The sequence below is a fragment of the Corvus hawaiiensis genome, chromosome 13 (genome assembly GCF_020740725.1).
Source record: "Corvus hawaiiensis isolate bCorHaw1 chromosome 13, bCorHaw1.pri.cur, whole genome shotgun sequence".
Classification (NCBI taxonomy): domain Eukaryota; kingdom Metazoa; phylum Chordata; class Aves; order Passeriformes; family Corvidae; genus Corvus; species Corvus hawaiiensis.
In genome coordinates this window covers 16,045,680-16,071,517 of record NC_063225.1, presented here as the reverse complement: position 1 = coordinate 16,071,517, position 25,838 = coordinate 16,045,680, and the positions used below count along the sequence as shown (strand labels likewise).

Sequence of the window (25,838 nt, the reverse complement as noted above, 5' to 3'; positions counted from 1 at the left end):
GCCCCAGCACTGCCGCAGCCGCGCTGCTCTGGGGAGCCTAAAGCATGGGCTGCAACAACCACTTGCTGCCCCAGGAACGCTGGGGCGAGGGTTGGGGGGAGTCGTACGGGGCCGCCTTTCCCGGGGGCACCGCGGGGTCGCATCCGAAAGTTGGGCGGCCACCGGGCAGGTGGAGAAGCAGGGCGCTGCTCCTGGCGTCTCCGCAACCTCGGAAGACCCCTAGCCGTCCGACGGGGGCACGGTTGCAGAGGGAGAGGCTGCTCCTGCCCTACCCTTCCCCACCCCGTCCCCGTCCTGCGCCGGAGTCGGGCGCGGCCGGGTGAGTCAGCGCCGTGCCGGGGGGGCGCCAGGGCGGGAGGGGCCCGCCCGGCCCTACAAAACCCCGCCCGGGCTGCCGCGGGCCGCAGCCGCTGCCAGAGCCGCCCGAGCCGCCGCCAGAGCCGCCGTGCCCGCCTCAGCCAGGTGAGCCCTGGGCGGCAGCGCAGCAGGAGGGGGGGAGGCGGCAGCGCCGCCGGGCCGGGCTGCGGGCGGGGGTCGCGCTGCGGGAGCCGCTGCTGCGGCGGGAGCGGAGCGGGCGCTGCGCGGGCAGGATGAAGAGCGGGGCGGTGGCTGCGGTGGCCGCCGCCCTCCCGCACCCGCGCCCGGCTTCTCTTTTTCCGGCCCTGCCCGCCCGTTACTTTTCTGTGCTCGGTTCCACGCTGGGACGGTGGGGCTGTGGGCGAGGAAGCTTTGTGCGCCCCGCAGCAACAGTGGGTGTGGTGGCGGCGCTCAGGAAAGAGGAACCGGTCCCAAACTTCGTCAAACTTCCCCAGATAGTCGCTTCTTCTCGTCGTTAGGGTATACAAAGGCTCAAGTGGGTTGACCACGGTATTGTAAGTTCGCTTCTCGGCGCGGAGGCTTGCAGAGAAGCTGTGCCGCCAGCAGGCTCGCTGAAGGCGGTGTTCACTGAGATGGAGCGAAGCTGGAATTGCTCCTGCAGACACGGTGGAGCCCAGAGCCCGCCGGAGGCAGCGGCTCCTTCGTTTTCCTTCCCTTCTCGCCCAGGGAGCGGCCGCGGCTGCCGGAGCCGCTACAGATGCAGCAGCTGGCACGGACAGCAGGAAAGCCCTGCAGGGCAGTGCCGGGTGGGCAGCCCCCCCCGGGGGTTGCCTTTGCGCTCCCCCGCGATCCGCCACGGAGCCCTGTGTGCCTCCTTGCTCGCACAGCCGGGCTTGGGCGTGGCTCTGCCCCTCACCCTGCGGAGATCCTGCTGCTGCCTTTTGGGTTGTGAGTCAGCTCGGACACCACTTCCTCCTCGAGTGAGGAGGGGAGGGAGGTAGGATAGAGGAATGTTGCCAGGTATTTTAACTGAAAGAGAAGTGAAATGATTTCAGGATAGTCATGCAGAAGTGAGTTATGTGTTTATACATGGCAACTTCTGTTTAACATTAATTCTTATGTTCATATTCAAATGCTGTATCTGCACAGAGGTGCAGACCCTCATGTATCAAGGTCAAGAATGAAAGACTTTTGGAACCTCTGCGCTCTTGAGTGATTCATCCCTGTGTGTGCCTTCTGTTGGTAGAGCTGGTTGTGATAAGCAGCCCTAGTGAGTACAGTTTCCATTGGCTAACATTTGGTGTAGATTGCCTTGATGAACAAAAAAACCCCCAAACCCAACAGGTTTTCCTGTAAAGTCTCAAAAGTGAGGATAATTTGAATTTGAAGAAACAAAAGTCCTTAATTTTGTATGTGCAGAGTATCTTCCTGGAATGGAACTTCCTGGGTTATTAGCAATCTGTGGAAGAGAATGGTTCAAGTATGTTTGTGGTAGTGTGGTTTAATGGGTTTTGAAATTCTTTTCTTTAAAGATGATTGGTTTTCTTTTTGCTCCAAATAGTGGCTTTAATTTATGTGCTAAACCTCGTTGGGTGGTTTGAGGAGATACAAGCTGGCCTATTTGTACTCCTGCTTAGCATTGTATATAAATGAACGATTTTGAGGCCTTGTTTCATTTACAGCAGATGCTGCAGGTCTTCCTCCCTCTCCCTCATCTCCTCTGTTAACAGGCTTGCCCTAGTTTTTGGACACAAATGTGCTTCAAGTGGAAGAGTTTCCATTCTCTCATTCTGGGGATGCTGTTTCCTTGGCTCGGATGTCTGGGAACACCCTTTGTTCAGATCTCTGCTTAGTATAATAAGTGCTTAAAATGCTAACTCTGCTTATTGAGCAATGTAGTTGTTTGTGCATACCTGAAACTTTTCCATGGAACACAGGGGTTTTTTCCATAATGTGTGTGAGCTGGCCCTGGGAATCATGATACGGGGCTGCTTTTAAGCACACATTCTTCTGTTACTAAACAGTTATGGGTATAAGTTGGTGAATCGAGACTGGGCCAGTATAATAACAGACCTGCAAACCAGTGCTTTCTGGGAAGGTTGAGGTCAAAACACACCATCTCTTTTAGCAGAATAATGTGATTCAGGATTGTGTAATGTGCATTTGGAAATTGGTTGTAGAGACTTGCCTTAAGGTATTGAAGTATTAGTTTACAGCTGGAAGGTAAAACTTGATTCCTTCCCAGTGTAAGGAAGAACAGGCTAGTGCAAGTATTTTCTATTTACATGTTTAAACCCATCCAGAACTTGTCAAAACTGCATCAGATAAAATGAGTCCATCGGAGAACAGTGAGAGTCTGTTCTCAAATAAGAGTGCTTTACAGAGCAGGGTGTGACAAGAGCTGTGTTTGTTCTCTGGATTAAAAAAAATCTTTCTCTGCAAAGATTCTTGCAAGAACTCCCATTTTTTTCTTTTGCCAGCTTGCTTTGATGGGCAGTCAGTTGCTATAGCATTGTTGTGTGCTGGTGATATGAACCTGGAGTTGCAGCTCTATGTGAGGGTGTGTTAGTTCTGTTCCTGGACTCTGATCAAGTGTTTTGTTCCAACAAACCTGATTCAGTGTGGATTTTAATTGATTTAGAAACAGTAGTCTTGCAAAAAGCTGTTCAGTGATAATTTTTTTTTTAATGTGAAAGGTTATGCTGCTTTCTTTACTTTGAAGCTGCTTGCTTCAGCTCTCGCTGGTTATTTTCTTTGTGAGGGGCAAGGCTAAAGGAATTCAGTTGCTCATCTTTGGTAGTGGTTGAAATACTGTTAGAGTACAAACGTCTCACAGATAGGCTCTTCATTTTATTAAGTGTAAACATTAAGAACTTTATAACTCAGGAATATATCAATTTCCTCTAACCAGCATGATTAATAGTGCCAACAGCAGGTAGCAGCTTATTACAACTTCTGCAACCTGTCTTTAAAGGCCTGGGTTGGATTTTTCCTCTGAAAAAAAAAATATTCTCAAATATATCAGTGCATGACTGTCATTTTTGTTTTCTGTCTTACTTTTCTCCCCTGGAATCTTAATTTTTGCTTGAAGTAAAGTTGCTTTTGTTACTTACACCTAGATTGTTTCAGAAGATGGAAGGTTCTTTTCCTGTACTCTGAGGAAAGGTGAGGTAACAGCAGTTACTCTACAAAAATACTGTAATTGTGCTGCTGTGTTTTATTGTTATAGCACTAGCTATTTTTTCCAAAAGTAAAGATTTCTTTGTTTTTCTCTTTCAGGAGCTAAAATTTAAAAATGAACACCTTTTCTAGAGTTTTAACCAGATCACCATCATTAATAAAATATTTCAAACTTCTTTCTGGTTCTGGTTTCGTTGAGTGGAGAGGAGTTTGGTTTGTCTGGGAAATTGGCCGGGGTGGCTGGTACTGAGGAAGCCCCCATCCTGTCAGCAGAGTGGCTGATGGAGGATTAAAAACCATCTGAAAACCAGTTGAAAGGACATAGCCACGACTGGCCACACAATAGCTGGGAGTTGTCTAGGAGGGCGTGGAGCCAAGTAACTGGACTGGGGAACCGGTGACAGTGTGGAAATGAAGGGTGTGGCACCCAGCTGAAAACAGTGCAATTTTGGTCTCAGTCTCACTTATCAATTAGTGGAATGTCACTGGTTTTGAGGTGCTGCTGCCCTTTCCCCTCTCCTGAAGCCAGCTCTTTTCCTGGTTTGGTAATGCTCTCTGCAGCTGAATTGTAGAGGTCCTGGGGAAAAAAGCTTTCATTTTAACAGCAAATGATGTTTGCTGCAGATGCCATCCTGGGTGACAGGATGTGAGTGGCAGCGTCTGTCCTTTCCATAGAGAAATTTGAGAGCAGGGTTTTGGGAATGCATCAAGCCTTTTAAATATTGTCCCTGGCTTACAACCTTTGGAAAAGCTTTCCTTGATTGAGAGACTCTCACTATAACAGTCATACAGCTCTGGCAAACTCCTTGACCAGAAACAAGCATTTAAAAAAGGTGAAGTATTGTAACACAAGCTTATCACATCAATGTTCATTTCTGCAACATGTATAATCGATCTGAGGGTTGGGGTTTTCCCTATTTTTTTACATATACAAGCAACTTGTTATCCAGGTCCTGACAATGGAGCATTGATATTGATTAACTTGCCACAACAGCTCTTATTTTTGGAGCTACCATTTTAAGATAGTCCTTATTACCTCATCTCTGATAATTGTGTTACTAAGTGGTGTTTGTTCTGGGGAGCTAGAACAAAACCACAAGACCCAGCATTCCAGGGTTATAAATTGAACAGAGTTACTATGGCTTTGTAAAATGTCTGCATGAAAAGAAATAGTTCCACTGCATTTCCTGAGTACTTGAGGAATTGGGCATCTGGTTTAAATGCTACTACTTGTTGCTGTTCTTTGACTTTGAGCTGGACCAAGCTATATGTTTGTGAATAATTTTCCTGGTACTGAGTTGTCAGCTTAGGCTCTGCTTCTGAGGCAGAGATTCTCCAATTCCTGTTTAAGTATTTAAAATGCATAAGAAATGCTTGTTTAAGGAATTTTTATTGTACAATGGAATGAAGACCTCTTGCTATTGCATTATTAATGGTGGTGTGACTTGGAAACTCTCAAACCTTTCCTGCTTGGTATTAGCAGATCCATTTGATTGTGTCACTTGAAGTGCTGCAGTGTTTCAAGACTGGTGTAACACACTGATGTAACTGTAAATATATTTAAATCAACTTTGGCTTTTTTTTCTCTCCTTCCAGCATTCTTTCAAGATGTCCACTGTTCATGAAATCTTAAGCAAGCTCACCCTTGAAGGAGATGTAAGTATTGTTATCTAAACAAGAAAAGTTTGTTTTACTTAAATGTCTCATCTCGTTCCTTTTACAGGACTCTGCACCAACAATTGTACTGAGCTGTACAGTTTACAAGATTCCACAGGTCTTGAACTTTTATTGGCTAAAAAACTAATCAGCAGTGATCAGTTTTCATTCACAAACCAGCTGTAAACCATAGGACAGTTACATGATTTAATGAGAGTTCTTCTAACTGGCCAGCAGCACTAGCAGTATCCTCCTGCTGGGCCTTATCAAAGAGATCACAGGGCAAACAATGGCTGGTTTGCATCTATGTCCCTTTCTGCCAAAGGAACAAGTGAGTTAAGGATGAGAACAGAAGATGAAAATATATTCAGTTTTGATTATACCCTCTGAATTTATTTTTTTTTTTAGTTAAAAATGGAGAACATTATGAGAACAAAAATATTGGGGATCTAATTCCTGTAATGGTTATCACCAAAACCAAACTAGTTCTTGAAAAAACTTATTTTCTCTTTTTTTGTTTTGGTTTTGATTGTGTATTTTTCACCACATCTGCAATTGGTTTATAGTTTTATTGAAATACCAGAAAGCCACAGTCTTTGTTTGATTTCTTAAGTTGCAGTTAGATGGTATATTACCAGTGTGGTATCAGCATATCATGCCATGAATTTATGGTTTTGTGATTGTCACTGAAGAGGAAGTGAATCCTATCCTTGCATTATTTCACCACGTTGCTAATGAAATTGCTATACATATAAATCTTAGAGCTGGTAGCTCCAGATCTGAGCTCCCTACAAGCAAATGTTTAGGCAATTTTTGTAACGTGTGGCGAAATTACTTATAGCAGACAATGCTTGTGAAAGAGCTGTTGCAAAGAACTGGCCAGTGCACTGTAGGTAAGTGGGAAAACTGGCTTTGGTAGTGCAAAAGCAGTCCGGTCTTCGTCTTTCATGGTTGTGTGTTTCAATGGAGAATTACTTTTGGAATAATATTTAAGCAATCTGTTCCCAAGGGCAGAAATGTTTCTTTCCTGATGCTTGCAAGTAGTTGCAAAAGTCAGATTTGAATACTTTTCCATGGCAGCATTTCCATCAGGAATCCTGCTGCAGAGTGTAAGAAGGATCAGGCAGCTGGTTTGTGCTGTAAGTTGGAAGCCGGAATTACTGAGTAGCTGGCCTGTGTAGCTCTACAGCATTAGATCAGTTCCTCTAAGCAATGATTCAGCAAATGAACTGATGTTAAACACAGTACTTGGACCACCCATTTTTCTCTTAAAAACTTTTTAACATTAAGGGTATAAAATGGTTGTGGCTGAGCCCAGTGCTGTCCTGTGCTCTGCATCAGTGGTACAGCAGCTGATTTGAGCGAAGGTGAAGGAGAGGATGGAGTTGAGCTGAGGTTGATCTGTGCTCCCAGTTTCTGCATCTCTCCACAAGAGTGCAGAAAAGATTCTTGGAATACTCAGGTGTAGAGCCTGTGAAAGGGTCCTGGTGTTTTTAGGTTAAATTAAGCCTCTTCAGCTGTTAGTGATATTGCTTCAGCTGTTGGTGGTATTTGCTTCTCCCTCATGTTTACCAACAGGATTAAATTTGTCAAGCTCAGAGGAAGTAAACCAGTTGGAGGACCTCTGAAACACGGTAAATGCATGGGGAAAAGACCAATTTCTCTGCTTTAGTTTGGCCCAGATGGGTGGTGAAGTTGCCCATCAGCTGGACTTTTACTGCCACACTGTAAAGAGTTTTATCCTGAACTAAATGGAAAGTCAGTTAGAAAGCTCTCTTGTCTGAAAACATACAGTCCTACTACTAGGTACACCTACTAGTGTACCAGAGTAATTGAATAGCTTGGAATTTAAATGGCTGTTTTTCATAGGCAAGCACCCTGATAAGACCTGTCAGGTGTCAGGGAAGCTGAGTCTGACTTGATACACGCCTTGGGTGGAGGGACAGAGGAAAAATGGCCACCAAATTGCAAATATGCTCTGTATTTTGTTAGTGTATGGTATCATCTTTACAGTAAAATACTCCATCCAAATTACTCAGAAAATACTTAGAGGTGGGTGGAAGGAGAGGTATCCAACTCTGCTAAGGTCACCAGGTGACTTGCTTCAGATTATCCAGAGTGCTGGTTAATGAGTAGTGTCCCAGGATGATGGATGCCTGGTTTAGGAATCTTTCAGGCACACAGATTTCTGTAAGGCTGCTTTGCATGTCTCCATTTACTGTTTCGATTGCCAACTCGATCCGCTAAAAGGACAGGCTGTGTTTTGTGGTGTGGCTCTGGGCCAAACTGGGGCCACTTTGCTGGACTGAGCTGATGATAAGAGACAAAAGAAAATTATTCAGTTTATTGGTGCTTTTCTGACTTCCCATCTCCACAGCATAAAACAGAATGTTTCCAGAAGGCACTGGGGTAGCTGCCACAGGAATCTGTACAGAACAGCGTGACCTCTACAGGGATAGAGTCAAAATTAGTCAGAAAGCATGGAACTTTTTAGTTAAAAGTTGTCCTCTTAAAAATTTGCATGTAAAAGTATTTTCCAGGGATATTAGGATAGCTTAGTCCTGTTCATGAACCCAGCTTTCTTTTGGAGTTAGAGATGGGAACAAAAGTTTCTGGAGATCTTTTCCAAGAAGGCTTAGTTGTTCATCCACTTAGGAAATGGCTGTGGAAATTTCAGGTGCTTGTAGCTCTACCTCTCTGCCAGAGGTTTAGGTTTCTAAATTGAACTCAGCAGAGTGGGATTTGTAAATATTGCCCACCTACTTGTACGAAAATCTGTGGTTTAGTTTAACCTTTCCCTGGGAGGTGATAACAAGCTGTTAGCTTAAACTGGAGCAGCTGGGTTGATTCTCTGTTCTGGTCACTCACTGTTTGCAGCTATAATCCTCAAGAGAGGGTCATAATAAACAGCTGATAAAATCTGGTAAATTGGAAAACGGTGCATCTGTTTACTAAGTGAATTTACCTGCAAGTCCTCTTACTCTCAGCAGAGGTAATTTGAAATGTCATTTGGTTTTGCAAGCCTCATGCTGCTTAAAGCAAGGATCTGCAGGCCAAGAGTTTCAAAAGATTATGAGTAACTTCTGCTTTCTAGAACTATAGGCTTAAATGGATTTTTTGTGTTATCTTTAAAATCCATGAGATTTGTGCACAAAACTTTTTCTAACTTTATCATTGTTAATCTTCAATTTCCTTCTTTTTTTTTTTTTTTTATCTGTAGCCTATAATCAAAAGTAAAATATTGGCTTCACATCGAAAACACTGTAGACTTTAACTTTCTTGGAATTAGTTTCCTGCAGTCATTTTCCTTCAGATCTAGCCAGAAAACTCCAGATTTTAGAATACTGAAGTTTAGTGAGTAAACTTGGAAGGTGTTAGGTTCTTGCTGCAATAAATATATCTATTTGTATATATTCTGTGTTATAATAAGCATGGCTGTGAATGGATTTTTGGACAATAAACGAGGAGAACAGAGTTCAGTGGCTCTTTGTAGAATTCCATTTTCACAGATACCTGATGGTAGTTCTTGCATTTAAACATTGGGCTAAATACCAGGCAACCGAGAGTCATGTGTTTGATTAACTGCAGCAATTACACAATTTAACTCTGAAGTTCTTTTTGTTCTTTTCCTTCCAGCATTCTCTCCCTCCAAGTGCCTATGCCACCGTGAAGGCCTACTCAAACTTTGATGCTGACCGGGATGCTGCGGCCCTCGAAACAGCCATCAAGACCAAAGGTGAGCAACAGGGGCTTCCATTCTATTGTAAGATAGAAGGCTGGCTTGCAAAAAATGAAACAAAACTGTGTCTCAAGACCGACATTTTGATATCCTTACTCAAGGATACCTACTTTAGGTGGTGTTGGATTTCTCAGACAGCACTGATGAGATCTTGACCATTAGATTTAAGTGCATGCTTTGAACATGCTTTTAAGTTTGTAGCCACGAGTTGTTGAGATTATCACTAAAGTGTCCACTTTTTCTCTCTTGACTCATCAATACTTCAAATTCTACTTCTTTTCTGCCACTTAAGAATGAAGTGTCAGCTCCTTTGGCAATGATTTAGGACTGGGCTCTGAATCATGGATTTCTACTGGATAGTTGGATTGGACATTTCTTCTTCCTTTCAGCTCTCCAGAGAGCTGCGTAGGGGTGGTTTGAACATTTTTCTCCTGCGTTTTGAACTAAATGCTCATGTATCTTGTATTAATTTGGGGTCAAAGAAGGTCCTAGAAACTAGAAATGAATTTGCAGTATTTCAGGGGCAATGTGAGAGCTTCTCTGAGCCAGGCTCTTGGATAGGGTTCCCTCTGGTATATTGAAACCATTAGGAGAGCAGGGAGTGTGAACTACAGCTCTGAAGTAATGCCTTGGTGGTACTCCTGGGGCTGTGATCCTGTCCTAGTCCTGGGACAGGGAGTGCCACACTTTCCACACTTGCTTAGGCCAGAGGAGCAACAGCTGAGCATAGCTGGAACTGGCAAGTCTTTTGCCTTCATGTCAGGAGAGAGAGAAATTGAAAAGCCAAACAATTTCTCATCAGAAAGAAATGCTAAGTCTTCCATCAGTGCCAGCAAAGCACATGTTTGACTTCCTATAAAATGTAAAATATTTCCCCTCCCTAACAAGCGCGCAGCTTCCTTTCACAAGATTTCTTAATTTAACTGCAGACATTCCTTATTAAAGTGGGTTCAGTTCTAATTTTGAATCATTTATGGTTTGGATTTAAAAAAAATATATTCTGGTGAGAGAGGTGTATATATATCATCAGGTTTGGCAGCAGATGCTTTGTGTATGTGTAGAATTTTATCTAGACTTCAGAATTTTTTGCAGCTCTGATTATAGGGCAAATCTAAACATGTCAAATACACCATCAGATTCTCAGGATGGGTACAAACGTACACATTTGAACTCTCAAGCTGCTAATTATTGCAAATGAAAATTGCAATATCCTAGGCATTACGAAAACTTTCCCAGTCAGGAAAGTCAAGCTCTTGTTGTCTTTCCACTTTCTCCCAGCGAAGATAAGCAGTGTAGTTAAGATACATGGGAACATTTCATTAGAGAAATGATTTTCAGCTCTCTGAGTGAATAATAGGGAACCTACTCATGGACCTGTTCATAGGATTGAGCTTCTCTCTGCTTATTAGTTTGTTATCTAGGACTTATTTTGGGAAGGTGGCTTTAAAGGGGAAATCTCTTTATTGTTTTGATACTGGGCCTACCACCCTAAAGAACCCCACAAAAGAAGTATTGTGGAAAATTAAGAAGTAGAGTGTTACGACCCTTCTTCCAGATACTGTTTCCTTGCACTTAGAATGTTTTCTAACAGGATATTTTCATCTGCTAATTCAGAAAATTTGCTAAAATCTGAGCTCTCTCAAATATATGTGGGGTTTTTCCTCAAATGAAAATTCTGACTCATTCAGACAAGAATCTTTTTTTTTTTTTATGAACAGTGACGTAAAGAGCTACCTGCAAGTTTTAAAATAATTTTGGGAAATATCTAAGTAATTTTTGAACTAAAAATACAGCACTCTTAATGAACAAACTGTCTATATCCACAGCAGCTACCATTTTCCTAGGAAGTATTACCATTTCTCTAGCAATTAGTTTGCATTGTATGTGAAAAGTAGAAATAAACAATGTAAGTTGTCACAGAATGGTGAAGAGGAATATGACTTGTTCATTTTAAGACAGCAAGAGAGATAAGCTATAAATATACATGCAAACTGGTTTGTGGTTGAAAATTTTAAAAAACCTCAGGCACATAGGAATCATTTGGGGGGCTTTACTCTCTACAGGATAAAGGACTCCTGGTATCTGAACCCCTGGGCTTTCTTTGTGCTGAAAATCAAGGTCTGTACATGCTATGACGGGCCTGCATTTCACACTCACCAGAACAGTATTTCCAATATATTGGAAACTATAGCAGTGCTATGGAAATGATATCTCATGGAATCTTATCTCTGGCTATACCTTATATAAACAGTGCCTGAAGCCTGGTGTTTGCCATCAGGGCAGGCCAGTCTGGGAGAGTTACCATATAAATTATTATCCAGCTGTATCTCAGTAATGGAAACTCCTGGAATCAGACTTATGAATCTCCATTTTAGTGACTGGGTATAAAATGGCTAAAACTTATTTTACTGCCTAAACAGCAGCAGTATATCTGGTTTAGGGAAAAGATCTAGGGCAGAGTGTCTGACTGTTCTGCTCTATGTAATATCTAAATATTTCAGCATTCATGCACACTCTTCAGACTAATTCCTGAGAGGTTGCTAAGCCATCTGTTCATCTGTGGGGACCTCTGGAAAATACTGTGATGTGTTTATTTGGGCATAGATCTACCTGCAAAAACTACACTGCACAAATACATTGTCCAGTCCTTTTCAGGGCTTTGAGTGGAGCTGAATTAGATGCAGGGGATTTATATGTATCCACCAGCCTAGGAAGGGAAATGTGCAAAAATGACTCCAGATCATATAAAAGCAGTTTGTAGTTGGCAATTGTCAACCTAGAGGTTGCGTAATGCAAATAACTTGTTACAGTTGTGGCTTGTTCCTTTTGGTATAAATGCCATGGCTATGTTTCATTTTTATGCTGTTTAGCGTTTCTGCAGCAAATTCACCCAGTGCCTTGGCATGTCCTTTGTAAATGTTGGCTTTTTGCTGCATACAAGAAGCTGTTTAATTTCTTTATAATGCTCTATTGTGCCCTGTGTATAGATGAGCTGACGTACACGAACCTAAACAGAAGAAACTATCTAGAGGGGCACTAACAGAACTTATGTTAGATTTCCTTTTCTTTTTTTTTGTAGCAAAGATGACTGCTGAAGTGTCCCTTTTCTGTTTTAGAGTTATTTCCTAGCGTTGAGACTTTGTGTGTCTGAAGTACTTGTTAAATAATTTTTTCAGGCTAGGTTGTGAATAGTTGTTACTTGCAACCTTTTATTGAGGTCTCATGGGATACTATTTTATTCCATGGCTGGCAGAATTCAGGCACAGGTTTGTTGTAGGAAAGGGCTTAGAACATAGACCTGTAATAAATTTATTATATCCAGAAACTGGTAAAACAATGATGATATGTAAACCAGTCAATTCAATCTTACAGAAGGGTCTCCTGTTTATGTAGTATATACAACATGCCTGTACCTTTTGACAGGGCTTTTAAGATTATGAAATAAAAGTTTTTAGAGGATGTCTGCTGGCTTGCTGCTGGGAGAGGGCAGTGCCTGAAATGCACCGAATTGCATCACTCATATTCCAAATATTAAAACTATCACTAAAGAAATATCTCATTGCAACACAGTTTGAGTTTGGTGAACCCTTGCTAAGCAAAATAGCAGAGCTGAAATTATGGTCTTTTTTAATCTAAATTTTTCCCTTTAACCCCATTTGTGTTCGTTTCCTCATTTTTGCTGATTGAGCTCCAACACTGTGATCTTACTAATGCCACACATTGCCTCTTTCACAAGAAAAGCTGTTATTAAGCAGAATTTTCTTTCTATTCCCTATTGATAGAAATGCAGGGATAAAATCTGCCTAGCCAGAATAAATTTGGAAATAAACTCTCTTTCATTGCCTTAAAACTTTCAGAGACTTTAGCAAACAGCCAAGTGTTGGAGCTGCTGTCCTGCTCTGCCCCACCTCAGCAGCTGTGAGTCAGCATCCTGTGCATGCAGCGTGATTCCCAAGTGTGAATGAAGTACAAGCACTTACTTTCCACTGCATGCCAGAGCAATGAGTTAACTTCATATTGCCATGGCATATGCATAAGAAACTTGGATGCAGTCAGTCATTTGTGGGCTTCTAATCTATAGCGATTGTGATGCAGCTTGAAAATGTTATTTGCTTTTTTGAATGCCAAGAATGGTTTCAATTCAGAATTTATTAAAAAGCTTAAGACGTTGGCTTGTGCTGTGGGCCTGCAACAGCTGAAAGGCTCAATGTCTGTGTGTGGCCATTTCTGGACAGGGAGAATTTGTTTTCTTTTATAATGTGGGAACACTTTAAAATGTGCAGGAGTAGATTATGGCTGAAATGTGCAGTCAGTTTTCAACCTAGAGTATGTAACTTAGACACATGATGCTTTCCAGGGCCTTTTGGCATCATTTGCAGGCCAAGCTTGTGTGAATAAGAGCACTGATGTAGGTCTGCCTCAGCACAAGCTAAGGACACGAGGCTACCAAGTGTAGTATTTCATAATGAAAAATGTGGTGAAGAAAGGAGAAGGATTTTTGGATTTGACTTATAATTTTAGATTCTGTAGCTAGGGGCTAAAAGGTCTTTTGCAAGATTCCTACTTTATATGATTCGTTTTTATAATATCTGTTGCAGTTCTTTGTTTCAGTTGGGTAATAGGGAAAATAAATGTAGCTGGATTCTGGCAGGGATCTGAGTCCTGCTAAGTACCTGCTCATCCAGTCCTTACTTTCTGGGGTTTTTTATCAAGAAATCATCTTTTATGCTGATGTGTGTGCAAGTGTGACAAAAGCTATTCATAATACTTCTATTAAACAGAGAGAACTGAGGTGAAGCTCTGGGCTTGTTCTGACCTCTAGGATTAGAGCCACCTGTTTGCTTCAAAAGCTGACAGTTGCATTGAAGTGCATGGATTTGGAATGATTCCCTTAAAACGAAGCTTTTACTGATATGCAGTTCACTTACTTAAAAGATAAGCTGGGAGTCTGAGCACCCACATCCTCTAGGCATGCCAGTTACAGCTCAGCATGGATCTTCCAGTGATTCCAAAAAGAAGTAGCATACTTAATTCTTCCAGTGTCAAAATTCCTTCTGTCTTCTGAGCCTCTGAAACATACTGAATTAAATATACTGGTTTATTTTCCCATTTCTATGTTTGAAGTGATAGATAGATAAAATGTGTCAAATGGAAAATATAACTGCTTTATTAAGAAGCCTTAATTGAAAACACTAAAATGACAGGAGAGACTTTAGTAAGTACAAGTTTTAAAGACTGTGTTCTTGAGAAACTTTTTGCAGAATTCTGGGTGCCTGAACACAAGTGCACAGAGACACAAGTGAAGCACAAGACAGAGTAGCAAAGCTGGTCACAAACTAGACTTTGAGGCGTGTACAAAGATCTGCATCCCATCAGAAGTCTGGGCTCTAATTGGTGGCACTTCCTCCAGGGCCAGGATAAGATAAACACTTGCTAGTGAGAGCTGCTGAGCTCTGCTCTGGACAGCACATGTGCTGTGTTTGGAGTGCTGGGGAACATCCTGATACAAGAACAGTAACAAGAAAGCTTCTCTGACTGTCTGTCTTGTGTCTTTGTAGGTGTGGATGAGGTCACCATCATCAACATCCTGACAAACCGCAGCAATGAACAGAGGCAGGACATTGCCTTTGCCTATCAGAGAAGAACCAAAAAGGTAGTAAAATATGAAGAAATACTAATTATTGAATATTCTTCCTGTGGACAATTAGATTTTTCAGGGTTTATCTTTTCACTGAAACTAAAGATGCACTGCTTTGTCCATGCTGTCACAGTTTAGGACTGGCAGAACTTTTAAATGTGTTGAATATGCACAACTGGGACTGAAATCTGTTTGAGATGGTGCTTTCCTAGCACCTTCAGAAATCACAGTAGGATCCACAGGATTCCCTGGTGAAATGTGCTAAAAATATTGAGAAGTCACTGGCATGAAGTGCCTCCATTTGAAAGACAAAATGAAAGAGAGATGCTTTATGGGATTGATTTTTTTTTTTTTTTTTTTTTTTCCTTTTGGTTGGTTTATTTGTGGGGGGGTTGGATTTCTGTTTGTTAAGACAACTCAGCGTAAGGGAAGTGTTCTGTTTGTGTTCACAGAGCTGGCTTAGCTGAGAAAGGACTGCAGTCAGTTGTCCTATGAGCACTGCAGCTACGGAATAGTGATGTAGTGAGTTGAACTGTAATTAAACACTATCCTGTCAGAAATACCTTAGGTACTGATCTACTGATGGAGAGAAATCTGTAAAATGTGTGCAGAATTCTGCAAAATAAATCTTGCTGTCTGGGAGGCAAGAGCTCTTCTCTTTTGAAGTTTTGAGAATCGTATTGTATTTGAAGTTTCATGCCCATGAAAAAGAGGAAACTTATAGAGTTTAGATTATGATGAATGTATCTCTTCCAGGTTTGCCAGACCCCAAATGGTAGTCCTCCAGTAGCATCCCAGAATGCTCATCTGAAACCAAATGTAAATGTAGAGTTAAATTTTGGAAGTTCACCAGCTTTTATGCATGACTGATAGAGGCATAAGCAGAGGCATGGCCAGGTTGGATGCGTGCATGTGTGACTACGTCTACACCCCACCATCCTGCCCCGGGGACACTGGGAGAGCCTGCACATAAATGGACCCCAGTCATGAAATGTGTCACTTAAAGCTTTGTTAATGTTCTGCATGACCACAGAAATGCACAGTCAAGAAAATCTGCAACTTTTTTCTTCTGTTTCTCTCTCACGTTTTTTCTTTGCTGCAACCCAAGAACAAACTGAATTTATCAGAAGTTTAACAAGTGCCAAAGAATAAAACAGTTGTGTAAACAATGGAAATGTGCAGTAGAAACCACTCAGAGAGATAAATGTGTGAGGAGGCAAGAGAGGAGGAAGTGGGATGTGAAAAGACACGTAGGTATATCTTCTAGGGATAGTGTCTCATGATTTCCTTTGCCAGCAGTTGTGCAGATTTTGTTGGCAATGTGTTGTGCTGTACTAGGCTGCTTGCTTTGTGTGTTGCAAGATCTATCAATAGATCATAAATTTTGAATGTCACATAGTCTGGCTCTCTTTTCATTCCTTTGGGATGAGCAGTGTCTGATGAAAACTCTCAGTTTAGGTTGGAAGGGAACTTAGATGCCCAAGATGTACACCTTCTTCTAGATCAGGTTGCTCAAAGCCCCATCCAGCCTGGCCTTTTAAACACTTCCAGGGATAAGGCAGCCACAACTTCTCTGGGCAACTTCTTCCCTAAAATTTATTACAGAGATTCCTGTGGCAGTTCTGAAGAACCAGTTTTCACACAAAGGCTGGAGCATTGTATCCCAAATGGAGTGGTTGTACTAAAATGTTTCTCAGACTAAAGCAGCCAGATGACCCAAACTCCTTTCCCTCCCTTGGTCAATCCATGCAGTAAGTGCATACAGTATTAGCATAAATTAGTGCCCTGGATTAAGTGAGTGACTCTGGAAATCAACTAAATGCCTTGGCTCATTATCTCTCTGTCACAAACTTCTCTGCAATTCAGCAAAGGTCGCTTTCTCTACCCCCTTTTCCCCTGCCTCTCCAGCTCACTAATTGTTAGTGAGAAACCAGCAACTGAAATGCAGCAATTCCCTTCTGAATGTTACAGATTTAACTCCACCTTAGGGAATACATGGATCTATGTGAACCCCAGACTTGATCCCAGGGATTTCAACTTTGTAATGTACACTACAGGAAGCTGATAATTAGCATAATTCAAGTTGCATCTGAAACCCATAAGAGGACATGTGCTCTGACTCTGGTGCAGGTTTGCATCCTCTGCAGTGAACATCCCTGACTGTTTCTTTCTCTAGGGTTGACTGGCAATTAACAAGAGATATTTCAGCTACAATCTTGTGATAGTTGCCTTGAAGACAGACATAATTTTTCAGTGCTCAGGGATGATTTTTTATGTCCTCAGATAGCTGTTTGGGAACTGGGCCTTACAGTGGAGTAAGTGTGCAGTCAATTTTCCAATGTCTTAGCTAGTAAATGGCTGGGATAAGAGGAAAACCACAAATAATACAGTGCTGCTGGGAAAACTGTGGGAGTATGATGGAGAAGCACTGACCACAGGGAGTCAAACTCGGATCCATCTGTGCTTATTAGCTCCAGCAAAGCATCAGGGCTTCAGGACTGGAGTGAAGCTGTTCAGGTTGTCTGCACCGTGCTTCCCAGCACTTTGTCAGACACTGGTGCATTTCTTCTTCTTTTCAGAGGATTAGAAAAAAATTCCTTTGCCCTAATTTCTTTCTTAGGCTTTCACAGCAGGAAAGCTCTTTATGTTTCTGTTTTCTTGTCAGTTGTGTAAGAAACACTGCAACAGGCTTGGGGACTTAAAGCCCTGCAGGTTAAATGCTCTGGAGATCAGAAGTGAGCTTTAATTTCTTTTCTTCCGTTGTCCCATCTATTTTACAGGAACTTTCTGCAGCGCTCAAATCTGCTCTCTCAGGTCATTTGGAGGCAGTGATCTTGGGCTTGCTGAAGACACCAGCACAGTATGATGCCTCTGAGTTGAAAGCTGCCATGAAGGTAAATAAGCTTTGAAATTTAACATCGTTGATCTGATGTCGCTGTCTCAAGAAAGAATATGGACTTCATATCCAAGGCCACCGTTTTCAAACTGATTATTAATTTTTTTAGTGCTACAGTTTAAATATCCAGCTGCATCCAAAATGAGAGAAATTCTGTAACTCTGTGGTTTTTAAACTCTTAATTAAATCCTCTCCTTAAGGAAAAAGTCATTCTTGTCAGCTCAGGAGTAACAGGCAGGCTGCTCTGCCTGGCTGCTTTGCTGACTGCTATTAAAAACAATGCACAAGTTCATAGAATGAGAAACCATTAAAAGAGCAGCTGTTAGCAGGAGCCATCAGATCCTCTGCTGGCATTTATAGGCTAATACAGTAGTTTCCAGTTACTAGGTCACATCACTGATCTTGAAGGAACATCTATACTAGACCTGCCCCTGTGTAGAACATGAGAAAAATGGGGCATCAAAAGCAGTCTTTGGAGAAAGAAATATCTGCTCCGCAGGCCACTGAAACAAGACTTGAGAGATGCTCGTGCCAGTACATTCACCTTTTTAAGCAAACTAGGGTGTGGGAAATTGTAGTTATAATCATCAGTTACATTCTGGATGTTCTTGTTCAGGTTAATTTTTTTTTTTAAGAGTTAAAGACAGGTACAATGATATGTCTGAAATTTAGAACATGTCAATAAAACCAATTAATTAATTTCTCCAGATGATTAATGAGGAGTTAATAAACAAAGAAGAAAACAAAACCACCACCTCCACTGCATAAACACACGCTAACACCCCCCCCCCCCCCCAGAAGCCCCCTTAAGTTCCCAAACCCAAAAAACCAACCCACTATGGAGATGGTAACTCCTCAAAGGTGGGCCAAATGCCTTGTTTGAGTAATCAGATGCTGCCCTCTCCAGGTATGGCCAAACCATAATTTATTGTGACTCAGACTAGTTTGGGGTTTGGTATTAAAGACCAAGCAATTTGTGTCAGAGTAGCCACAAATGTAGAATATTCTATGCTCTCCATAGGTTGCTCTTCCCAGCTCCCAAGCACCTGGTCTGAATTAACAAAGCACCTCTCAATGCTCTGAATTTGCCTGAGCATAAGTTTGGCTCGATAGAGCATTACAAACTATGACTTAGGCATCAGAGTTGAGTAAAGCAAAGTTATCGAGGTGTTAATTATTTTTCTCTTATACATTCTTGGAAATATTTCAAAAATGTTTAGACAATCATATATGTTGCTAGCCTTCATTTCTTCCCCTTCTTCTTCATTCTTCCCATTCTTCTCTAATGCTTATTAGAGCCATTGTATGGAAAGCTCTCCTAGTTCTCTTAGCTTTAAGCCATTTTAATAAAATTACTTGGGTTTACTCCTTTTTTTTACCCAAAGGGTACTTTGCCACATAATGGCCTCCATTTTCCACACGTTCAAGACTTCAGCGTGAGACATTTTCCCAGGATGTTGCTCCTCTTGAAATCCTGTGGAAGCTATGCCCATTTTTGCCACATGCAAAATGACAATCTGTTACAGATGGACTTAACCAACAGTATCCTAACAGGAGGATAAGATTGGATTTTCTTCCTGTGCTCCCAGTGGATAGAAAAAAAATCACACAGGCCATGATAAGTTGAACTTATCCAGTTATGCTGGTGAGAAGGCCGCCATTAGACACTTGGAGCAGATGCGCATAACATCTACAGGATCTCTAAGCCACCAGAAGTGTTCCATCTGTTGTTTCTCAGGTGCAATTGGCAAAAAATATCCCTGAACTGGCTTAGAGTGGGGGAGAGGAGGTGTCTGTAAGATTTTTTTAAACCATTGAAGCCTTCCTGTTCATTGCTAGCTCCTTGAGTCATGTGCATGTTGCAGGGGCTGGGAACTGATGAAGATACACTCATTGAAATCATCTGCTCCCGAACAAATCAGGAGCTCAGTGAAATCAACAGAGTCTACAGGGAAAGTAAGTTTACTTTGCAAGTTTTCATGTACTGTGTCTTTCACACTATGTTACTTGGATAAATTCCCCTCAGTGTGAATTTTATTATTAGAAAGCTTATCCAAATCTGCTTTGGTTCTCTGCCATTTTGTAGTGGTGTTCTGGATATTGGTGTGGTTTGTATCATTTCATCTTGTTGCTTGGTAGCAAACAGATTGAAGGATATTTGCTACTAATACAAGTTGTGTCTAAATTAAGTTTTTTTTATAGGCTTTCCATGACAGACTGATTGCAAGGAACTCATGACTAGCTGGTAGCAATGCTGGGTTTGATGTAGGCAAGCGTGGGCTGGTTTTCATTGTCCTCTACACATGACTCAGTAGACTGTAGCTGTTCGTTTATGTGCATAAAACACAGTAATTAGCAGCCCTTTTTCTTGTAAAGCAGTATTTGTAAGACACCCTTTGCCTGAAAAGAACTCTGTTTTCTAGTGTACAAGACAGAACTGGAAAAGGACATCATATCAGACACATCTGGTGACTTCCGCAAGCTAATGGTTGCCCTGGCCAAGGTAGGGCTGTTCATAGTTTTCCACTTTCTCTAATGTGTCTGAGTGGTGGCTGCCAGTGAAACAATTGGGTGTCTAATACACTCTTGAGTTCCCCTGTGTTTTCACTGACCTTTGGGGGGAAAAATATTCAAATGAAATGAAAATGAGGGGCTAAGTATTTTAACAGAAATGCAGCATTCATAACATCAGCTTCATAATGGCGGTGAAGCATACAGTTACTCATTTAGCAAATTCAGGTTAAAGAAAAATAATGGAATATGCACATAGCAAACTGCTAACTTTCTATGAAACCTTTCTAAAATACTCTTATCTTGTTTGAAGGGCAAAAGGTGTGAAGATACCTCTGTGATTGATTACGAGCTGATTGACCAAGATGCCAGGGTAAGTGGTGGTAATGACCATGAAATATCTCCAGTTGGTCAGGCTTTTGGGGATATTGAACATAAAAGTACTGTGGGAGTGGAGAGCATTTGTGAAGTAGGTGTGTGTATTCCAGACTGCCCTGCCAGTAATGTTTGCTGTGTCAATGAATCTGCCACTTGCAATCCTGATACCTTCAGTTATCCATTTTCACAGGCTGCTTACCCTCTATACAGAAGCTCTCTCGTATTTCTTTTAGACCCATGAAGAGAAAGAGCCTTTAACAAAAGGAAACACGTCCATTGCAATGAACTTAGTGGCTGCTAATGCTTGTTTATTACATTGAGTCTGTCAAGAGCAGTTCTGCTGAGGTAAACAGAGCTAAATACAGAGTAAAGCTGGAGACAGAGATGAATACAAAGTAATTAGTCTTAGTTTCAGATTAGGTCCTTAAATGTTGTCCTGGTGACCTGCCCAACCGCTTGTCCTTGTGTTTCTCCCACAGACACAGTTCCAGTAGTGCTTATTTTTCCAGTAAGGAAAGTGTATACATCTGCAATGGCTTCTTGTGCAACTCCTGATTTTTGTGATTTTCCTTTTTTCTCTAACCCCAGGACCTCTATGATGCTGGTGTGAAAAGAAAGGGAACTGATGTCCCCAAGTGGATCAACATTATGACTGAAAGAAGTGTTCCTCACCTGCAGAAAGGTACTATTCAAGAAACAGATTTTTTTTTCCTATAAGAGAAAGTTATAATAAAATAGTAACTATTTTGTCCCAGATATGATTGAAATTATTGTGAAAGGCAGTCAAAAAACATAGGATATCTCATAAATCTTAATCCATGTCCAAGGTGTTAATTTTTTTTTTAATCTAGTTATTTCTGCAGATGTGTTGATCTCACATTTTGTGTGTACAGCTCTTTTTTACACGGGTGTAATAATGCTCAATTCTATGCAACATGCGCTGAAAACAAAGATGTTGCAAGCCTGGAAAACATGGTTGCAGAAGACCTTGAAAAGTCCTTTAGTTTTTACCTCTGTCCCAGGGTAGCTTAGCTATATCACGTGTTTAAATCTGTGAGTGAAGGCTCAAAAACAGCTCTGATACTGCTGTAAGCAGCCCATGAGAAAAGCCATTTGAAGACTTCAGGGTTTTGTTGTTTCAAAAAATACCAGTACAGAATTAAGATGGGATTTTACCAGATTATGGAGGTGTTCAAGGAAAACAAAAAGGCCATGACATGGGACCTTTAGCTGACAAACTTACGCTTGTATTTAAGATGAAATTCTCAGGACTTGCATAAGTATTTATTAATCTATATTCCTGTGTCAGTGTTCATGCTTTGGGTGGTTAGTTCTGCCAGGTCTTTGTCTGGTTTTGGTTTCACCTGCTTTCTTTTCTGTGCTAGTGTTTGACAGGTACAAGAGCTACAGCCCATATGATATGTTGGAGAGCATCAAGAAGGAGGTTAAGGGAGATTTGGAAAATGCCTTTCTTAATCTTGGTAAGTTACCCTGAAGACTGTCTTTATATAGGATATTTTCAGCACTCAGGGCCCAGATTCACCTTGCTGGATGAGAAATTATCTGGATGTGCTGGTATTGTTGGATCCAATGGTGTATTTTAGGATATTGCAGAAACTGAGAAGCATCTTTCTCTGCAAAACATAAACTTTTCTTTCCAGTTAAAATGAAAATGCATGTGTGTTGTGATCTGCTGTTAGTTATACTTTTATTTGATAGAGAAGCTTAATGTTTGTTTCCCCAAGCAAACAAAAAGGTTGAAACTGTTCGGTATCCACATAAGCTGGAGAGAAAACAGCTGTGTGTGTGAGAGAAAACAGGCAGGCAGTGAGGGGTGATAGGAGCTAATTGAAGAGTTGATTTGACTTGACACTGAATTCTCTGAAATCGGGAGGCAGGGTGTAAGGCTGGTACTGTGCCATGAGATGAAGATGACAAGGATGTCACTGTGTTTAAGAGGGAGTTCTTTAAGGGGAAAATCTGTTTCAGACTAAGGGTGAACTGAGAGCTGTGTAATGCAAATGGAGTATAAACAGAGCTCAGCCTTGAAAAGGAGGCTTCTGGTGGATTAGCATACAAGGAGTGTTTCCAGAAGAGAGATTGCTTGTAGAAGTGGAACAATGAATTGGGAGGTATGGAGGAGGCCTAACATTCAGAAATTATGCAATTCTGAAATGATACAATTTCCATGGAAGGAAACGCTTTCTCAGAATGTGAGCGTTTGTGGTTCAATCACAAGCTAAACCAAACAACTTCTAAGTAGCAAGTCAGGTGAAAATATTTTCTCTGTGGCCTCTTTTTGGAGGAACTTTTCTGAAAACCTTATTTTGACTACTTATCATATCTTTAAAAATGGCTGCAATATTCTGTGTCCTGCTATTCTGTGTATGGGCAGGATATTTAACTATCCTTGTTTCTCTCTTCAGTCCAGTGCATTCAGAACAAGCAGCTGTATTTTGCAGATAGACTGTATGATTCCATGAAGGTAGGAAAGACTGTTTTTTCCTGCTACTATTTTTTTTGTCATCATTGTTTCATCAAATTGGATTCCTTAGGCACTTCTGTTCATATGAAATGTGACTGGCATGTAAATAAATTAACAATTACCTAATATTGTTCAAAAGTATTCTTTAACAGTTATGAGCCTGGATTATCTATTCAGATTCATCTGGTATAGGGAAATGTAGGAAAGGGTCTCATAATAAAGATCTTTATTAGATCAGTTGATTGTCATTAGCAAATCTTTTGCATGTAACCAAGAGCAGATAGCAGAAAAATCTGTTTATTGAATGCCAAAGTAAGACATTAAATTTGCCTCAAAACATTTTGTGAAGAAAAAGGATGAAAGAGAAACACCTGGTGACAGGCATTAGGCAATACCAGGAAGACCTGATGAACCAAAACTGCTGCTTACACTCTAAGCTAAATTTGTGACTGCAAGTTGGTTAAACACTGCTGATGAGAAAGGTACATTCATGCTCAAATTCCTGGATCATAATAATGACCTTAGTTAGAAGATTTAATTCATTATATCTTTTATTGCTCATCTCAGTTGCCTGTAGTTTGCTGTACCTAACAGTGGTTTGTTACACATTTCAGCTATTGCAGTTCTAAATGTGTGTCTGCTTGTAGGGCAAGGGAACCCGGGACAAGGTCCTGATCAGGATCATGGTATCCCGCTGTGAGGTTGACATGCTGAAAATTAAGAGTGAATTCAAGAGGAAATATGGAAAATCTCTCTATTATTTCATCCAGGCAAGTTTTTCATCTTTTGTTTTATATCATGGACCTTTGCAGCAGACTTCATTGGATTTGTTGTACCACTAGAATTCATGGGAGGTGTGTTAGAGGCTGCAGTGAGAATTTTATATTATCCATGCACTATCCAGCCACTTGACAATATATGCAAGCTTTGTGCAATCAATTGATGTGTTCTGAAGGAAAATTTTGTTCAACTGTCCCTATCCTCAGATGAAAAAGAGAAGAAGTTGCTGAATGAAAATAGAGCATCTAAATTACTGCTCCCTTTCATTTCAGTGCTCAAGGAGAAGGATCTTTAGCTAGAGTGATTTTTGCCCATTTCTGTGATTGGACAAGGGGCTATAGGTGCTAGGCTTTGTCTAACTTGGGGCATAGATAAAAAGCTTGTGTGTCTGTTTAAAAACTAGTCTTCTACACACCCTCACAAGAGCATATGCTACATAGTTCCTTGTGTAGATGAAGCTGAGTCAAAATATTGGGCCAGAATATTTTCCTGAAGGTGCCAATTGCAGATTATAAGCAAATTTTTTAAGTTGTGAACTTGATGTATGATTTTTGCAGCAATCAGTGAAAAGGAGCAGAATCAAGTCCTTCAGGTTTCCTTTGTTGTGTTATTCTTTTTCATACCCAAATTTCTCTCCCTTCTTGACCTTGCATTTGTATTGCAAGAATGATTAAATAATTTCAGTTCACACGTAAGTAAAACTCAGTCAAGATAGTCTCCTCCAGGCTGAGAAGTCTTCAATGTAAATCATACACCATCCCACAGGTCTAGAATATAATTCATATGCTTTCACATTTTGTGATTGTTTCCTCATATGTATTTTGTATTTTTCTTCCCTTGCTTTACAGCAAGACACAAAAGGTGATTACCAGAGGGCACTGCTGAACCTGTGTGGTGGAGAGGACTGAAAACTGTCATGGAAGAAACCCAAGTCCGGAGCCATGCGTTTTTTGCTCTTCATTTTACTGTAATCCTAGAAAACCTCAATTTCCTAGCTAACCTTGACTTGCCCTTTCCCTGCCAGAGCCCTGCTGCTGTTTGCTCCCCTGTGCTGTGTGTGCCCCTCTCAGCAGCTCTGCTTGGCTCTGCCAAAGGTCCTTACAGTGTATAGCCAGAGAAACTAACTCTCCAGGGAGAAACGCGCTCACATGTGCTTGTGAAAGGCTCTACCTCTCTGTGCGATGTTTCTAATAAAACAGAAATAAAAATTACGTTTTACTTTAAGAATACAGGTCTTTCAGACATTAGTTTGAAAACTGTGTGAACAATTGGTGTGTATTTAGCTCTTGCTGTCCATTTTCTGTGTTATTTTTATCCTCCTGGGGTTCACTGCCTGTGGCTGAAGCCTTATTTTCTTTCCTCAAGCCCTTCATCTGTTTAATGATTTGATTTCTCAGCAGATCCAAAACCATTCTCTTCACCAGTCGAGGGAGATGATCCTCCCCCTCTGCTTGGCCCTTCTGAGGCCACAGCTGATGTGCTGTGTCCAGTTCTGGGTTCTGCAGTACAGAGAGACATGGAGCTCCTGGAGTGGGTCCAGCAGAGGGCACAAAGATGATAAAGGGAATGGAGGCTGATGAGGAGACCCTGGGGAAGCTGGGCCTGTTTAGTCTGGAGAAGAGAGGACTGAGAGAGGATGTGATTAATGTTTGTAAATATCTCCAAGGTGGCTGCCAAAAGGATGGTGCCAGACTCTTTTCAGTGGTGTCCAGCAACAGGACAAGGAGCAATGGCCATAAACTAAACCACAAGAAGTTTCACCTCAGCATGAGGAAGAACTTCACACTGAGGGTGGCAGAGCACTGGATCAGCTGCTCAGGGAGGTCGTGCTCTCCCTCTCTGGAGACATTCCAAACCCACCTGGATGCGTTCTCTGTGTTAACTGCTCCAGGTGACCCTGCCTGGGCAGGGGGGCTGGACTGGATGATCTCCAGCGGTGCCTTCCAACGCTGACTGTTCTGTGAATATTTTTTCCCCAATTAAGTGACACTGAAACCTGAGCCACACCCATCTCTGCCTGCCTGTGAGGGGCCAACACCTGAATCCCTCTTCAACGTTTAAACACTTAATGTGCCTGTGTGTGGGAATAGTTTGAGAACACTGAGAGCAGCCTGTAACAGGAGTGTTTTCTGCAGCAGAGCCGGGCTGTAGATCGCTGCCCAGGTGCGCCGGCCCTGGCCAGTTCGGAGGGGAGCGAGGTGGGCGCTGCTGTTTCTGTGAGGGGCGAGTTCCCGCCTTCCTTCTGCGGCGGGCTCGG

General features: G+C 41.7%; 1 protein-coding gene across 1 annotated transcript; it reads left to right on the top strand.

The window, feature by feature from the left end:
• Positions 1-385: 385 nt before the first annotated feature.
• Positions 386-24,808, top strand: ANXA2 (annexin A2). Its single transcript, XM_048317924.1, has 13 exons — positions 386-462; positions 5,095-5,154; positions 8,791-8,890; positions 14,452-14,546; positions 17,312-17,425; positions 19,293-19,383; positions 19,851-19,930; positions 20,252-20,311; positions 20,905-20,998; positions 21,702-21,797; positions 22,743-22,801; positions 23,449-23,571; positions 24,430-24,808. The coding sequence occupies exons 2-13, from the start codon at positions 5,107-5,109 to the stop codon at positions 24,487-24,489; spliced, it is 1,020 nt and encodes a 339-aa protein (XP_048173881.1). The 5' UTR covers positions 386-462; positions 5,095-5,106; the 3' UTR covers positions 24,490-24,808.
• The last annotated feature ends 1,030 nt before the right edge of the window (positions 24,809-25,838 follow it).

What these genes read in the sequence shown, in the direction of transcription:
- ANXA2 (XM_048317924.1), top strand. Translation starts at nt 5,107, where the DNA reads ATGTCCACTGTTCATGAAATCTTAAGCAAGCTCACCCTTGAAGGAGAT. An exon ending in TGTTCCTCACCTGCAGAAAG is followed by an intron (nt 20,999 to 21,701) that starts GTACTATTCAAG and finishes TTTCTGTGCTAG; the next exon opens with TGTTTGACAGGTACAAGAGC. An exon ending in AAATGCCTTTCTTAATCTTG is followed by an intron (nt 21,798 to 22,742) that starts GTAAGTTACCCT and finishes TTCTCTCTTCAG; the next exon opens with TCCAGTGCATTCAGAACAAG.